The sequence below is a fragment of the Equus asinus genome, chromosome 3 (assembly GCF_041296235.1).
Source record: "Equus asinus isolate D_3611 breed Donkey chromosome 3, EquAss-T2T_v2, whole genome shotgun sequence".
In the NCBI taxonomy this organism is placed as follows: domain Eukaryota; kingdom Metazoa; phylum Chordata; class Mammalia; order Perissodactyla; family Equidae; genus Equus; species Equus asinus.
In genome coordinates, this window is record NC_091792.1 from 118,256,661 (window position 1) to 118,274,868 (window position 18,208).

General features: G+C 36.0%; 1 protein-coding gene across 1 annotated transcript in view; it reads right to left on the minus strand.

The window, feature by feature from the left end:
- The window catches only part of POLR2B (RNA polymerase II subunit B), a 44,241-nt gene that overhangs the window by 17,158 nt on the left and 8,875 nt on the right, over window positions 1–18,208 (minus strand). The window contains exons 3-14 of the mRNA XM_014857834.3: window positions 17,976–18,126; window positions 15,149–15,261; window positions 14,805–15,024; window positions 14,281–14,439; window positions 11,547–11,711; window positions 8,799–8,995; window positions 8,540–8,659; window positions 7,266–7,452; window positions 4,394–4,537; window positions 4,012–4,151; window positions 3,799–3,910; window positions 178–332 (exon numbers count right to left, since the gene is read on the minus strand). Coding sequence (XP_014713320.3) covers window positions 178–332; window positions 3,799–3,910; window positions 4,012–4,151; window positions 4,394–4,537; window positions 7,266–7,452; window positions 8,540–8,659; window positions 8,799–8,995; window positions 11,547–11,711; window positions 14,281–14,439; window positions 14,805–15,024; window positions 15,149–15,261; window positions 17,976–18,126 — 1,863 coding nt within the window. The remainder of the gene's footprint in view (window positions 1–177; window positions 333–3,798; window positions 3,911–4,011; window positions 4,152–4,393; window positions 4,538–7,265; window positions 7,453–8,539; window positions 8,660–8,798; window positions 8,996–11,546; window positions 11,712–14,280; window positions 14,440–14,804; window positions 15,025–15,148; window positions 15,262–17,975; window positions 18,127–18,208) is intronic.

The window sequence follows — 18,208 nt, forward strand, 5'->3', positions numbered from 1 at the left end:
ATTGAGTGCTAATGAGTACGGTGTTTCTTTTTGAGGTGATGAAAATGTTCTGGAATTAGTGGTGATGGTTGCACAATCTTGTGAATATATAAAAACCACTGAACTGTGTATTTTTAAATGGTTAATTTTATGGTATGTGAATTATATCTCAATCTTTGTCTCATTGCATATTCTTACCTGTAGTTGTTATACTCTCTCTCTTTCAATTGATCAATATGTCTCTTCTTCAAAAGTAGCTTTTGTTTTTCCACAATCAGAAGTGGTCTACAAATCCGGCCTGCATCTGTATAGATCCGAATCTCCCTCTCTCGAATATCTCTGATCATAGAAACCTATATATTAAAAGACAAAACAGTCTCATGAATTTTTATTTTCTCTCTATCACTGAGGCTTAGCTAAAAATACAATCAAAGTCCTAATAAATTTCTGGAGCAACTAATTATCAAATAAAATGGATAAATCTTAGTTTATCATTGTTCAATATACTAAAAACCTACGTATAATAAAAATCTTCTGAAGTATAAATATATAACCTTGGTAATTAGAGAGCTGAACAACATCTGGTAATAATATCATACAAGATAAAGTAAAATGAAGAAAATACATTTTTGGTATGACAAACACCAGTATATGACAATTTCTTATTTCACCTCTTTGATAACTACGCATACTTTACTCTGTAACCTTTCAATAACCAGCCCTATATAACTTTGCCGTGATCATACTTTCCCAGTAATAAGCCTGACTTCTCACACTCCCCCATCAGGCAAATGGCTTATAGCTTAGCTGTGTAATGCAGCAGTCACCAGCCACATGTCACTATTGAGCACTAGAAATGTGGACAGTCTGAACTGAAATATGCTGTAAGTATAGAACCACATAAGTAGTTCACATTATATTTCTACTGGATGGCACCAGAAAATACATGCTTAGAAAATATCAAAAATATTTTGGGAAAATTTGCAATAAAGAGCACAATAATTATTAAAAGCACTGCAGAATTTGAGGTACCTACATGTCAAGAAATAAGCCAAAAAGAAAATAAATAAGGGTTTTCAGTGAAATATCTAGATCTAATATACAATCTTGGAAGTCAACTAAAAGATGAAATGCCAATGAGTTGGGAAATTTTTGGAAAAGTAGATTGGTATTTCTCCAAAAAAGTACTTTAAAAAAGTGAAATTACATCTGGATACTTTCATTAAAGAAAAGATTGGGTTTATTTAAGAAAGGGAAAGATTTGGATGACTTGGTTTAAAAACAATAGTAAATCATAAAAGAGTCAGCAAAAATATCCACTTTGTAAAAACTAGAGTCAAAAGCCAAGAAAGAGAAAATGTTTCACGTTCTCCGCCCATTTCCTATCCTTAGAAAACAATCTGAGGAGAAACACTGTGTCTGCGAGTAAATACGCCACTAGTGGCATTCTGAAGTCCCAGAAGAGACACTGCTTTCAGATGCACTGCCTTAAATCATTAGAGAATTCCAAATAGAATACAGCTTTATTGTCTTAAAAGGAGGACATAAATTGAGCTGTGCCTCCTCAAAGGCCAAAGAGTATCTTACATTCCAAAGGAAACAAATATTCTTTAACAGGTCTAGAGAAGACTACTGACAGGAAAGCCTAACAGGTCCAACCGAAGACTGAAGTTAGAAATGGATAAAATGATGACTTCTGGTTATTAGAAAATATGAAACACAAGAAAAAGTACTAGACGACTTCTGAAAAATACACACAATTCTCCCACTTAGAGACTCCCAACATCACTCTCCAATAGGAGATCAAAGTGTCTAGTCCAAGGACACAGGGTCTATTTGTACGTTCAACAAACACTCAATGTCTACTATGTGTCAGGCACCATGCTCAGAGGTGAAAATACAAAGTCATATTAAGACATGTTCCCTGTTTCTGAGGAGTTAACAGTGTAGTAGTGAGATAGGCAAACAAATCAATAGCTGCTATTTGGTATAAGCATTCTGTCAGAAGTAATTAAGTAAAATATGCTATATATAGTCACAGAGATGTAAATCAGGGAGTCAGCCAACAGCCTGAAGACCAAATCTGCCCTCACCTGCCACCTGCTTTTGTCAATAGCTTTACTGGTTTATGTATTGTCTATGGCTGCTTTTCACTACAACAGTAGAGTTGAATACGCAACAGACACTGTACGGTAAACAAAGCCTAAAATATTTAACATCTGGCCCTTTACAGAAAATGTTTACAAACCTCTGATCTAAATCAAACTGGAGGGTCAGGTAACGTATTCTGAAGGAGATAAGAGTTCACAGAAGTTTTGCAGAATAAGTGAGATTTAGCTGGGAAAAGTAATAAGTACCCTTCTCCCTACTGCCTGTTTTTGAGGAGGCACAGGGGACAGGGAGCGCACACTCCAGGTTGAAGGAATGGGCCCATGGAAAGGTAAAGAGGCCTAAAAAAGCATAAAGAATTACCCCAGAGAACACAGAAAAGCTGAAGGCAGCTCTTAGCAGAAAAACATGACATCAGTAAAGTTCTCAATCATAAAAAATACAGCCAATTTCGGTTCTTAGGCTGTCTCTCAGCCCTGCCTGCCTTCAAGTGAAGCACTCTGTTCCTGACTTCAAATTGTGCATATGCTGGGGTCCAAATCCAGTGTCTTTGCTACTGGAAAGCCTGGAACAAGCAAACTCTCTTCTCTGCTTTGCTAGGTCAGAAGGAAGCCAGCTACTGGCTTAAGTGTGTTGCAGTTTCTCTCCAAAACTATATTCACCTAGCCAGACTCTAAGGTATAGATGTGGATGAATCAAAAGCCTGAGCCATATCCCTCAATACAGTAGTCATGTGCCACATAACAACGTTTCGGTCAACAATGTTTCGGTCAACAACTGACCACATATACAAGAGTGGTCCTGTAAGACTAGTACCACAGAGCCTAGTGTGTAATAGGCTATACCATCTAGGTTTGTGTAAGTACACTCTACGATGTTCACACAGTGACAAAAATCGCCTAATGATGCATATCTCAGGACGTATTCCTGTCGTTAAGCAATGCATGACGGTACACTCAAGGCAAAAGCCCTATTTTGGGGAATAATAAAGCTCATACTATATTTTAATGATTAAAAAAAGTTCATCCTAATCCCAAAAGACTTCAATATCTACCTAAATATAAGAAAATCTATTAGAGGTGTATCACATTTTATGAATGAATCTCTGGATTCAGATAAAGGATAAATCAGATGATTATTCCCTTTTTAAAAGTATTGTGGGGGCTGGCCCCGTGGCCAAGTGGTTAAGTTTGTGCGCTCTGCTTCAGTGGCCCAGGGTTTCACTGGTTCGAAGCCTGGGCACAGACATGGCACTGCTCATCAAGCCACGCTGAGGCAGCATCCCACATGCCACAACTAGAAGGACCCACAACTAAAAATACACAACTATGTAGTGAGGGGCTTTGGGAGAAAAAAGGAAAAATAAAATCTTAAAAAAAAAAAGCATTGTTCTGTCAGCTTTACAAAAATGTCCTCAAAAGAATTCCTTTTACATTAAAATGATTCAAATTCTAAATTCTAATTTAATAATTTAAATTACACATCAAATTTTTAGAAGCATATATCTAAAGCATTAAAGGAAGCAATTCCTTATAATTAAATTTAGTTCATCCTAGACCTAAACATCACGTAGACTTTCGACAATATACTTTACAACTCAAGGGAAACCAGTTAAAGAAAGACGGTAACGCAAAAATAACTTTCACTAGTTTTATGCCTTGTTTAGAAATCCCATAGATCACGCCCTCTTAGTTAATTCAAGACTCTTACTTCAGACACAATGATGTCCATCTGACGCCGTAATTTCCTTAGAGTGTTCATAAGTTGTTCAGGATCTTTATGTATTCCAACCCAGCAGCCATTAACAAAAATCTTGGTTGCACTAAAAATGTGAAACCAAAAACATTTTGCACTTAGTAACTCTATACTAAGCTATAACCAAAAATTAACAATAGTTTTTTAAAAAATTGCATCTATACACACTCAGCAATAGCTGCAGGAGAAATTTCTTCTAAATTTTCCATACTCCATTCTTCTAAAAATTCCAGAATTGGAGAAGGTTGAGATCCAACTGAAATATAAGCCATCAGAGCTAAATTCTTCACAAGTCCTACAGCATGGCCCTAGGAACAAACAAAGTATTACTCATTCTAAGTTAACAAGCCTATCAAAATTCTTTTCCATAAACATTTTTCCTTCAATTTGATTTCAGGATTTACTCTTACTTCCTAAGAACAAAATTCCAAATAATATTTAGTTCTAAACCACACTGCCTAATTAAATAAAAACTTACTTCTAAAAGTAATTATACTTTACATAATTATTGGCAGACTTTTTGTCCTGAACATAAATTCTAACGCATTACCTCTGGGGTCTCAGCAGGACACACCATTCCCCACAATGTATTATGCAACTGTCTTGGTTTGGCCAGCTTGCCATCTCTACCAATCGGAGAATTTAAACGACGCAGGTGAGAAAGAGTGGACGCAAAAGTCAGGCGGTTTAATACCTAGAAAACAATAGCAAATCTTTAAAGTTTAGGCATTTCTGTTACAGCACAATTCTGGCAAATATTAGAATGAAGCAAAGCCATATTTTTACATATAATCCACCGAGTGTCAAACTGTCCACATCCCTCCATTCTCCACCCTTTCCCTGAATAATCTTGTTCAGCCCCATAACTTAGCTGCCCCTTACAGGAGGAATGGCAAATAGGCGGTGTTCTCCCAGACTACATAAATGTTTCATGGTCTGTCTCCAACTACTAGGATGTTAACTCCATAAGAATGGGAATTTTTTATTTGTTTTTTCTCTGTTCTGTACCTAGAACAGTACTTGACACACGTTAGGCACTCAGCAAGTAATAAATGCTACCAACTCAGTACTTTTTCCAGGTTGAGGTCTCTGAATCCAAGATGGAGATTCAATACTTATAGGACACTAAGCAAGGTAATACTCATAAGTCAGGTAATAATTATTACCTTTATTACTTATTATCCTTTGAGGGATATAAAGCAATCAATTCAAGCTCAATACACCTAATAAAAAATCACCATCTTTCCTAGCCCTATAACAACCCAAACCTCCTCCATCCGCCTAAAACTCCTGTCAGGGTTAATGGCAATCCAGAAATCTCCCAATCCAGAAGCTCAAAATCACTTTAGTCTCTGACTTCCTTCTTTCATACATTAATAAACTTACCCTGGCAATTCTACTTTCAAATTTTCTCAAAAACCCAACCCTTCCATTCCCAACATCACAGCAACAGGCCAGTGCCTTACCTCTTGCCTATACTACTGGCATCACCTCCTGCAATGTACCCTCCAATCGACCCTCTTCGGTTACCAGAATTATTAAAACATAGAGTTGTTCACATCGCTCACCTATTTAAAAAATATTAAACAGGTCCCCACCAACTAGAGAGGAACACGACATTAAAGCTCTTCTCAGTGAAGTCTGAAATGACCCTCCCCTACCAGTCTCTCCAATTCCTGTACCCATCCACATTGCCAAACACCCTCCCAAGTGCACACCATTGACCACTGTATTGCCAAAGAATGGAATGCACTTCCCCACTCTGCTCTGCCTGGTGAAATGTTGCCACCTCTATAAAAGTCATCTGACCCATCTCCAAGAAGAACTGTTCCCTTTTCTGTACTCTACTGAGTTTTCCATCATTCAACTAATCAGTCAGTCTTACAAAACGTACTTCCTAAATATTTCTCAAATTTGACTCCACTCTCCATCTCTACAAGACTGCTCTAGTCCAGGCCCTAATTATTTCTCACTCAGCCTGTTACAACAATCTTCCGGCCACCAACTTGGCCCTTCTCAAATCTTTTCTCCAAACAGCCAATTACTGTGAATCTACCTAAAAAACAAAAATGACCACAACACTCCTCTATATGAGCTCGTCCCAGCTCCCCTCTCCAATCCCACCTTAACTCTCCCATTTGATTTGAAAACCCTAGACTGCTCTAGCTGCTCCCACATACACACACATTCTTTCCTCTCTCCATCCCTTTCAGAATATTAAGAAGTTTTCTCCAGTTTTCCTGTGAGCTGCTGGTTCTACTCTCCTATCAGGTTTGGCCTATTTCCCAATTACCCTTCAAAATTAGCTCAGGTGTTACCTCCTAAAGACTTCTTTTCACACTCTCAGGCTGTGTTAAATGCCTTTCTCCAGCATTCCCAGAGCAGTTGTGCATATCTCTCATTAAAATACTTACTCTACCATGTTGCAACTATCTCTTTACATCTATCTATGAGTATAGACTGTAAACTACTGAAGATCAGGGATCACGTTTTATCCATCTTGCCATCTCTGATGTGTGGCAGAGTGCCTGGCACATCTTAAGTCCCAATAATCATTCACTGAACTGAACTGGCAGCATGGTATTTATCAAAATTCAGCTCAGCATAGTCAGCTGTAAATGGATGAATGTTTCCTCTAATAGACGGTGAGTTCCTTGAGGGCTGGAATCTCATTCATGTTTGTGGACCCAGAATCACAAACACCAAGTATACTGAATAAAATAAATCCTTACTAAATAAAAAGGAACAAGAAATTCAACTTTATCAGCAGCCTCCCAGAATTTCTTAGAGCATCTGGGTTTCGAGGAATCAGGAGCTTGAAGTTGGTGTCAGAATGCCAAATTAATCAGGTGATACTGATAAAGGCTAGTTAAAAAAAAAAGAGGGGAAGACCCCCCAAAATTCCATAAAGCCAGACATGTATAATATAGATTTTCAATCTTACATGAAAAATAAACAGAAAATATAAAAATGCCTAGTGAGACTTTTATTTAGAGGTTTCCCCATTACACCATCTGAGAGTAGCTATTGCAGGCACCATACACACAACATGCCAACATAGAGAAATCAGTGTTAGAAGTACTACATTTTGCAACAAAGTAAGGGGATGCCCATTTATCCTCTGGGTCAGCTTCTAACATCGAGCTTTTCAGACAAAAATTTCACTCACATGGACTGTCTCACCTCCCAAGTAGCTACTCTAATTTATTTACTATCTTGATGCAAGCCAAAATCTTAAGTCTCTCTTAGTAATGCTAACAGCTAATTTAAGAAAATTTTTATTTTCATAATTCAAAAGCCCCTAGTGATTTTACATCCCACCAAGAAAAAAAAGCAAAATAACTTACCTTCAATGAATCAAAGAATCTGTCAGTCTCATAACATTTTCCTATCAAACCTGTACTCATAGTCAACATCCTTACCTGAGATACTCCAGCTCTGGCTTGATGAGCTTTCTTTTGGTCACCCCAGTTTCCAGTAGCTAAAGAATATTTTAGGCCATCAGATATAATCCTTGTTTTAATTGCCAACTCCAAGTTAAAATCCTTTCCTCGATCAATAAACTTCTGTGCATAGATCCGCACTTCTTTCAGCAAATTCTTAAACATACTGCCAAATAAAATGATATGTTTTAAACATGTAAAGTTCTAAAACGTGCATTCTCAACAAGGATAAAATTGCCCACAAAGGGCAAAAAGTGGTTGGGGTAGAGGGAGATAGGTGTTATTACTCTTTTTATGTATAAAGTGCAGATGTACATAAGCATACATGGGTGGAGCAATTAGTGAAAAAATGTCAAAAGAGGCTCCTTACTGGGGTGATAATAAAAAAAAAGGGCTGAAAAATACTAATCTACAACACACTAAATAACATTGTACAAAACGTTAAATTGCTAGTATTATCTTTTTTGTATTAAATTGTCTATATATTTTATTTTTTAAATAACTATAAGTTATAAAAGTATGTGTTCATTATAAAAATATGGAAAATATAAAAAACATATTAAGAATAAAATAAAAATTACAGGGGCTGGCCCGGTGGTGCAGCAGTTAAGTGCACACGTTCTGCGGCCCGGAGTTTGCCAGTTCGGATCTCGGGTGCGGACATGGCACCACTTGGCAAGCCATGCTGTGGCAGACGTCCCACATATAAAAAGTGGAGGAAGATGGGCACAGATGTTAGCTCAGGGCCAGCCTTCCTCAGCAAAAAAAGAGGAGGATTGGCAGCAGATGTTAGCTCAGGGCTAATCTTCCTCCAAAAAAAAAAAACCCACAAAACAAGTTCTTAAAAAAATAAAACAAAATAATAAAAATTAAAATTACATATAACTCCAATACTGTGAGGCAACCACCGCTAATATTTTTGATAGACCTCCCTCCACCTTTTGTGTGCTAAAAAACACAAAAACAAGACTAATAAAAATTCCAATATCAACACTTAGAAAATCAAGGCCCTACTTCAGCTTTCTCTAATGCCTTGTAAAGGCATCAGAGGAAAACATAAAATGTAAACAAGTAATAAATTCTCCTCACAAACTTGAAATTCACAGACACGAAGCAAAACTAAATCTGAGCAACTGGAAAAGAGAATTTAGCTAACTTCCTATGATTCCAAGATAGTTTACCCCTCCATGTACAATGACCAATCTAAAGTGAAATCTCTCTACTTTTAACAATATCATTCTATAATTCCTTACCCTCTAAATAAGAATGCAAGTAGCGGCCCAGCAAGATCCAATCTTTTGTTTCCATAGTGGTCTCTGTCATCTAATTCTCTTCTACCCAATGCTGCTAGAAGCAACCTATGAACCATGTACCTTGGAAAGAAAAGAAGCAAAAAAAAAAAACACATGGTTTTTGGCTTTTTTTTAACTACTACATTAAAAACAAATTTTTTACATTTTTAGCTTTAAGAAAAACTTGGCAAAGAACTTAAAACAATGAAATTTAACATACCCCAAGAAATAGGCTTTTTTGGTCTCACAAAAATCACTGACGCCAACATGAGGGAGCATTTCTTTTTGTAAGACCTCTTTTGCATATTTAATTCTTTTCTCTTTGGTGACTCCAGGCTTTGCCCCTCTTGAGCCAATGAAATTTAGTGCAACATTCTGTTCTTGAATGACAAAAGCTTCATCGAGAGAAGGTTTAACCTATCAGATAATTTAAATAAGTTATTTTCAAATTCATATTTTCACCTTAAAATGAGTCAACTGTCACTTAATTTATAACATGTTAAATATCCCTATAAAATTAATCAAATATGCAAACACTTCTAGAAAATCAAGGAATCTCAAAGTCTTAGAACTTGAAGACACCTTAGAAATCCCTGACAAAATCCACTCATCAACACAGGCAATTACACTTTCTAGAAAAATACACATGATTCCATTATAAAGAGTAGCATGGTTTTTTAATGTTTAAAAACATTAAAATGTTCTTTACATTTTAATGAGCAATGACAAAATAAAGTTCCTTCCGAATATACAAAATCAATTTAGAGAAGTTTAATACTAAAATTAAAAGTTACTAAGCTACAAATAAATAAATGTGACAGATTTTCAGCCTTGGTTTAAGAAGTTTTTCTTATACCTATTTTATACCTATTCCTTACACCTATACATTATTTACCTATAAATAAAACCACTCAGTATTTCGTAAAGGAGACTATTTAAAGGCATATCGTTATAAAGACCTGTGTTCCACTCCTGCCACTAACTAGCTGTGGCCTTGAGCAGTTTCCTCATCTAAAAGGGACTAAATAAAATAATCTCTAAGTTCCATTGCAGTTCTAACATTGTAAAATTCCAATTTTACAAAATAATGAGCATGAGAAATGAGGAGTAACATTTAGTAGCTTTGGCCCCTGAAAATATACTTTAATCCTATCACATATACTGAAATGCCTTTCCTGCCTTTGATTTCTTATGTCTATTTGTCACTGACCCACAAGTTAAAACATCCAAATTCCACTCATGGAACCAAAGATCAGAAAAAGGCCATGTAAACCAGTCAAAGTAAGGCCACAGATAGAATGATAGATGAAAGTGATCTTTATAAAGGAAATTGTCCCTGTTATGAAATTGTTTTGTTACGGTTAATATGGATTTGGAAAAAAGTATAATAATAATGTACTTTTAGAAGAATAAACTAAAGCACTTTTGCACAATGAATACCTGACTCACAAACTTGTAAAAATTGGCCCAAGCTTAAGTGCTAGCAAACAAATAGGAATTTTCAAAAGGACAACATACATAAAGCAAATCAGGTCTTTCGCTTTAAGAAAATTTCAGTTTGAATACTATCTGTATCCAGTTTGAATCATTTGGGATGCATTTTGGATAAAAGATAACATATATTCTTCAAAAAAAAAAAAAAGAGCATATGACTACCGGTAAAAACTTAAAGTAAAATCTAACCAGAACCCATTTTTCTCAAGTAACCATATCAATAAATACTCCACTATCTAAAATGTACTCCACTCTCTAACTTTGTGACATTTAGCCTGCATTTTACCTTATTTCTCTAGCCTTAAAGATTCTTAAAGTAGTCTTAAAGATTCTGGACAATCAGGGAAAACTTTAAGATTATCAACTACTATTCAGACAAGGATCACCAATGGAAAAAACTGATACGAAAAGGGATATTTATCTAGATTTGAAAAATCTTCCCACAAAAATAGTAACGTTATAGCGAAGGAACCTAACAGATACCACTGTAAAGTGATCAGAGTTAACATGACTAATAATGGGACAAAATGACATCATATGACTACTGATGCGATGCCCTGGGAAGCACACAATATTACTTCTGTATTCTTCCTGCCAAAAAATGCATAAATTGAATCTAAGCATGAGCAATATCAGGAAAAAACAAATTGAGGGAAGTTCTACAAAATAAATGGCCTATCCTCTCCAAAAATTTCAATGTTAAGAAAGACTAGGCAAAAAGGTGAGGAAAGATTAGAGACTAAAGAAACATAAAAACAAAATGCAATGCATGATTCAGGACTGGATTCTGAACCAGAAAAAAACAATATGCTATTAAGGATATTATCAAGACAACTGGCAAAAACCCAAATAAGATCTGTATATTAATAGTATTGTATCTAAGTTAAACATCTTGATTTTGATAAACGTACTATGATTCCATAAGTGACTGTGCTGGTTCCTAGGAAATATACACTGAAGTGTTTAGTAGTAAAGGGGCATGAGGCCGGAAACTTACTCTCAAATGACCAGGAAAAAATGTATATATAAAGAGAATGCTAAAGCAAATGTGACAGATGTAACAACTAGTGAATATGGGTGAAGAGTATGCAAGAGTTCTTTGCAACTTTTCCGTAAGTTTGAAATTATTTCAAAATAAAAAGTTAAAAAAAAAAAACAAAATATCAACTACTCATTTCCCTTTTTACTAAATTGCACCAGACTTGTATGCTTCTATGATTTTCCTTACTACTGTTTGTTCTCACTGCTATCATTGAACTCTGGCTGCCTCTAGTTTTCACGTCTATTTTACAGAAAATTGTCAGGAAAGAGGCCAAGGCAAAGCTGAAGGATTTCACTACACAATAAATGCCATGGGATTTGTGACAGCTAAATTGCTCTTCAGGGCAGCTCTCTACTATGTTTTAAGATTAGCAACAGTCAGTAACTTGAAACCTCTTGTAAAACATTATGAATACATTTGCTTTCACGTTACCATTTCCATCATCTCTGGATCTTCAAAATCATAAATAATATGCTCTAAAATATCTCTGTCAGACACAAAACCTAATGCTCTGAACACAATAATGATAGGAACTTCTTGCTTGATATATGGTAGAGTTGCCACAATGCGCTGACCAATAGCACTCTTTTTTGCACCCTAGGAAAAAAAATGAATAGAATATGAATATACAGAATAAGAATTACAGGCATATAAAAATGTTCATGAGAATCATGTTATATATATGTTCACTGTACATATTTCAAAAGAAGCATGCCTCTCATATTCTAAGGCATGTCCTATGGCTACTTTTCAAAACCATTGAAACAGGTTTACTAATTTGATGAAGAGACTGGCATACAGACCCAAGAGAACTTCCACTCTCTACTGCCTGCCAAGATTCTTTCAGAATTACCCAATACTGTATTTAGAAATGATATTTGGCTGCAAAGAATGTGAACACTGACCCCTCACCTTCTGCCCCCACCCAAAAAAAAAATCTCTGGAAGAAAGAAATAGATGAGGGGTAAAAAACAAGACAATATAGACAGACAAACGTGGAAAAAAGCTAAGGACAGAATGAAAAACAAATATTAACTGAGAGCTGGTCTACAACGTATCTCCTTGTTTGAAAAACCTTACAAAATTAACAAACAGCCTTTTTCACACAGTTTTCCAATTTATCTTTCAGTAAATTTCATGTACACACATACAAAAACAAACAAAAGTTACTAGCCTACACTGGCATACAAACACCTGGTTTCTCACTCTTACTCATATTTCTTTTCCTTAATATCAAACTCACTCTATCTTCTCTTAGCCTCATAATCCTACATTATCATGATCCCTCTAACAACATCTGTCATCTTCCTCCTCCTACTTCAGGCCTCCTTCCTTAGAAACCTTATCTCACCTCATGGGTGTTCAGTAATAACATTTTATAAATGATACCCAAATCCATCTTGACATTTTTCCTGTACCCTCAGCCCTCATATTTCCAACTGCCATTTGGTTGTTTCTACCTAGATATCAATTATTCCATTCAGTCGATTATTTGTTTCATCACAGATCATTTTCAGAATAAGCAAAACACTAAAAAAACAATGCTACATCATGCAGCTCCCCAAAATATTTTGTCTAAAAATGAACTCACTAGGTTCTCTCTAAAAATCAATTTTTAGAAGGTCTCTATTTTATGCTATCAGAATAGAAAGCACAGAATCTTAATTGACTCATCCTCATATTATATCAAACCTTCACTAAATCCAAATGATTTTCCTTTCTCTGCCTCTAATTAATTTATTTTGTCCATAGCTGCCATAATAATCTCCCTAATATACTATGTTCACGTCTTTGCCCTCCATAATCCAGGCCAATGCTTGTCAACAAAGAATGTATATCACAATCACCTGGGGATCTTTTCCAAATGCTTGTACTTGGGCTCCATTCAACCTTTTACAAGGAAGAACCATCTTAATTCTTTAAAACATCTATTCTACGTGTATATATATTTAACTTCAAGTGGTTAAAACTCTCTAATCTTCAAGTTCTTCATGTTTACAACTTATAAAAGTGATATTAAACTCTGCAGAACTGTTTGTAAGAGCACTGACTGGAAACCTAAACGGCCATCGATAGGGAAATGGTTTAACAAATTATGCTACATCTACATATGGAATATCATAGCTCAAAAAGAATGATCAAGTGCTGATCTAAACATGTTTTTTAAAGGATACCAGCAAAGTTCAAACAGTGCGTGTGGTATGCTCCCATTTGTTTTTTTCTCATAAAGACTATTTCTGGACTGATTCACGAGAAATTATCAAAGCAGTTGCCTCTGGGGAAGATCTGATGGTCAAAGGAAGACTACTTTTTATAGTATAACCTTTTTTGTATTTTTCTTGAACAATTTTAATGCTGCAAGTATGATTTATTCAAAAAAACAATAAAAAAGTACATGAAATTAAATAGAGATAATTACAACTATTTTTCAAGATAGTTGTAAAGATTAAATCAAGCAATCTGAGTAACATAATTGGAACACGGTAAATAGTCCAAAAATGCTAGCTATCATTACAATACATTATTATAAGTAACATACCTGTGGTAGGCAGCTTCTAAAATGGTGCCCAATGATCCCTGCCTACTACTATTGTTGCCTCGTGTAATTCCCTCCCCTTGAGTATGGGCTGGACATGCTAACTTATATCTAACAAAAAGAATACAGCAAAAATGATAGGCTGTTGCTTCCAAGATCAAGTTATAAAAGAGTGTGATTTCCATATTGCTCAGACACTCTATGGCTCTTCTGGATTACTGTCTCTGATGAAGCAAGCTGCCACGTTGGTGTATGGACGGGGCCCACTGGCAAAAAAAACGAGAGAGGCTTCCAGCCAACAGCCAGCAAAGAACTGAGATTCTCAGTTCAACACCCACAGTGAACTGAATCTTGCCAACAGCTACGTGAATGAACCTTAGGATGACTGCAGCCTTGTGAGAGACAGCCAGAGAAGCCAGATAAGCCACACCTAGATTCTGGACTCAGAAACTGAGATGATAAATGTTGCTATTGGAATCCTTTGTTACACAGCAATACGTAAATTATACAATACCTACCATATAACACTGATGCTCCAGAAAAGCTTTTTTGACTAAGAACGCAATCTGGTAAATTACAAAACCAGACAAAAAGGAATAAATCCAAACAATATCATATCCCAGTCCATACCTGTCCTCCTCTTGCCAGCATGCTAACCCAAATAGTACTGGTGGGTCGGGAAGAATTCTCCAGACATGATCTACACTCTCCCGTGTAGGCATATTTAGAATCCTTTTTGGCAAACACATACACTGTGTTTGTTGCCATTTTCTCTTGAGCAATCAGAACCTATATTGACAATAAAAAAGTTACAGGCATAAAACCTACAAGTCCTGAAAGTAGAAAGAAGAGTGAAATATGCATCTTAATTTAATCTGATCATATAGGCTCACTGAAATATCAATTGTTGAACTTTACAAACTCCATTTTGCATAAATGTTTCCTAGAAACATGCAAGCTCAAACAACTGACCCAATTTCTAGTGCATATTATATACAGCTAAATAAAGTTTGGGCTTATATAAGTTCAGCTGTCATCCCCTACATAATTCAACTGCCACTTCCAGGTTATTCTATATAAAAATTTATTTTAATTTCAACTTTCATAATTTAAATATTATCATTTTCTATTTTTTTTTAAATAATGCTATATACCTTTTCTGATCCATTAATAATGAAGTAGCCACCAGGATCCAGAGGGCATTCGTTTAACTCACAAAGATCACGATCTGTTAAGCCATTCAACAGGCAGTAAGTTGAACGCAACATAATTGGAATTTTTCCTATAAAAGTCTTCTGATGCTGAGTCTGAAGTTGTTCTTCACCTTCTTTAATGACTGTTTTTGTTATATCAACATAAAGTGGAGCAGAATACCTTTGAAAACAAAAGTAGGTCAGGATTAAGTAATAGTAAGGTATTTGCTAAAACTCTCAACTGGTTAAAATTACATTTTCTGAATTGCATTTCAATATCAGCTACTGGAAAAATTCTTTCTTACGTGAGATTTCTTAATCTGGCCTCATTTGGCATCATTGGTGAAGGAGCACCATCTCTTTCCCAATGGGTAGGCTTAGAGAGGTAAATTTGTTCAAACTTCAGCAAATATCTTGGCTGAAAAGAAACCAAAAAATACAAAAAAGTTAAATAATTTTTTTCCATAAAAGTTTTAACAATTCCATTTTAAATGACATTAACATTTTGAGTAGAAGAAGCTCCAGAAACTGGTGAAATTAATCCACTTTACTAATATAAGGACTCTCCAAAGTCAACATCCATATTCCATAGATGTCAAGTTTTATACTTAATTGTTTTCATAAGGTAAAGCCAAAAAGAGACAATATATCACAAGTACCTAAAGGCTATGCACATACCATGTGCTCTGAGTTTATATCAAACAGTTAAAGTGGATTTGTATTAATGATCTATATAGTTTCATGTGCCCTCTCCTTGATTAGGGTCAGAAGTACAAAGTCACCAGAAAACAAAGAAAAGATAAACTCAGACAATCAGTACCATGTTGTAATCTAATCAGCAGAAAATAAGAAAAAATAAACCTAACTCTTCAATTAAAAACAAAAAATCCTAATTATTCTATATATAGGCCTGAGAACCTCCAATTCTGGCTGACTATAGCTCAGCCCACAGCAAAAAAAATAAAATAAAATAAAAAGCTTTCAAGTACATATCTATTTGCTGCCCAACAAAACAAGATCCATGAGAAGCTTCCAGAGATAAAGACATAGTGCATTTCACTATACACCAAATCTCAGAGAAGATGATGGGACTAAGCAGACCACGAAAGGTAAATTATTGACACCCAAGTTTCCTAAACTGGAGTAGGCAGAAGGCAAAGAGAACTGGTGGTGATAACGAGCCAAAGGGAAGACATCCCTCTACTCCTTACTTCCACAATCACCCTAGTCTAGAACATTATTATCCTAAACAAGGCTATTCCAAGACTTTTATCCACGTCCAGCCTCTTCGCAATCCAAGTAAACACCATTTCCAAAGTAACCTTTCTAAAATAATGCTTTATGAATATTCTTTGACAACCTTTCAATAATTCCCCATGACATCCAAAGCCTGTGACAATCTGGTTTCATCTTATCTCCTACTAACACCTATCAAAAATAGATCAAACCGGGGGCTAGCCCCGTGGCCGAGTGGTTAAGTTTGCATGCTCTGCTTCAGCAGCCCAGGCTTTCGCCAGTTCAGATCCTGGACACGGACATGGCACCACTCGTCAGGCAATACTGAGGCAGCGTCCCACATAGCACAACCAGAACGACCTTACAACTAGAATATACAACTATGTATTGGGATACTTTTGGGAGATGAAGAAAAAAAAAGAAGATTGGCAACAGATGTTAGCTCAGGTGCAAATCTTTAAAAAAAAATAGATCACACCAGGGCCAGCCCCTTGGCCGAGTGGTTAAGTTTGCAAACTCCAGCTTTGGCAGCCCAGGGTTTCCCCAGTTCAGATCCTGGGCACAGACCTAGCACCACTCACCAAGCCATGCTGAGGCAGCGTCCCATATAGCACAACTAGAAGGACCTACAACTAGCATATACAGCCATGTACTGGGGGGCTTTGGGGAGAAGGAAAAAAAAAAGATTGACAACAGATGTCAGCTCAGGTGCCAATCTTTTAAAGAAAAAAAAATAGATCAAACCAAAAGTCACGTACTGGTTGTTATGGTCCCCATTCCATCCTCAAGTACATCCCCAAGTACATCTCCAAATACACCAAGTATTTTCTTGATGAAATGCCTAAGCATCTTTTCTCTACTAAGACAAGTCCTACCCTGCCCTTAAACGGTCAGCTTAAGTCCCTCCCATCTTTTCCACTAAGCTCTGATACTACAGCTTCAGAGATCTCTTCCTCCAGCAGTACTTACGGTACTGGCACTTTGAATATGCTACGTTATATTGTTCTCTCTCTTGTTTTGCAAAGACCATGAAGAGAAAATGATGTAAGTATAAAAATGGCATTTTATGCCCATCTTTCCAGCACAGTGCCAGAAAAGCCAATTATTTTTGTTCTTAACAGCCAAAGTCTATGCAGCATGTCCAACTAGAATGAAAATAAATAGATCAGCCCTTAGGAGCTTAGCTATAGACAAGAAGTACTGAACTGGCTAGAAATAATGACCTCCCTCTATTTCTGAGACTCTCTCTGCCTCACTTTTTCAGTTTTCTGTCTCTCAACGCCCATCATGCTGCCTCTCTACCTCTCAAAAGCTAGGGACAGTCATTATTTTAGGCTATATACTTCTTTACAATCACCCATGTAAAACCAGATTATAAAATTATACCCTTGCTATGATTTTAACAACACTAAAGACATGCATATCTGTAAACAAAGACTATAAAGAACTGAGAAAAATTAAACTAGCTGACATGTCTGGGTGATTTTTCCTTTATGATCTCTTATAATAATGTATTTCATGCAACAAATAATCCTCCAAACACTTTTTCTTTTATGATTCCTTATACTGTGAAAGAAAAAAGTGGGATCTTCTGAAGCAATATGACTATTTCTAGCAGGCTTCTCTTAGTAGTTCACCATAGTTCTGAGTTCCCTCTTCTCAACTATTAAATATCTACTATCTGAATAAAGATTAGGGTTTTGGATTACTTGCAAAAATGTATCTCTCCATTAGTAAGAAACTATCAGGAGCTGACTGAAGATGCTGTAAGTACACTGCTAAAAACACCTACTGACTTTTTTTTTTTTGACCTTTAAGCCAGGTAGGAGGAGGACTGAAATTTCAAATCAATACTCTTCTTTTACTTAGGTTCCTTTATTAGAACACCCATCTTACCGGTTCTTCAACTTCCCCACTGGCATGCTGAGCTTCAGCTTGCAGGTCTATAGGTGGAGCATCTTCCACAATTCTTTGAACAGACATCTGAATAAACTCATCAAAAGAATCCAGCTGTTGTCTGACCAAGCCTTTCTCGTCAAAATAAGAACTGGAAAATATTTGAGTTCATAATTAGTCACAATTCAGTGATATTTTCCAGCATATTTCCCCATTTTCACTATAATTAAATT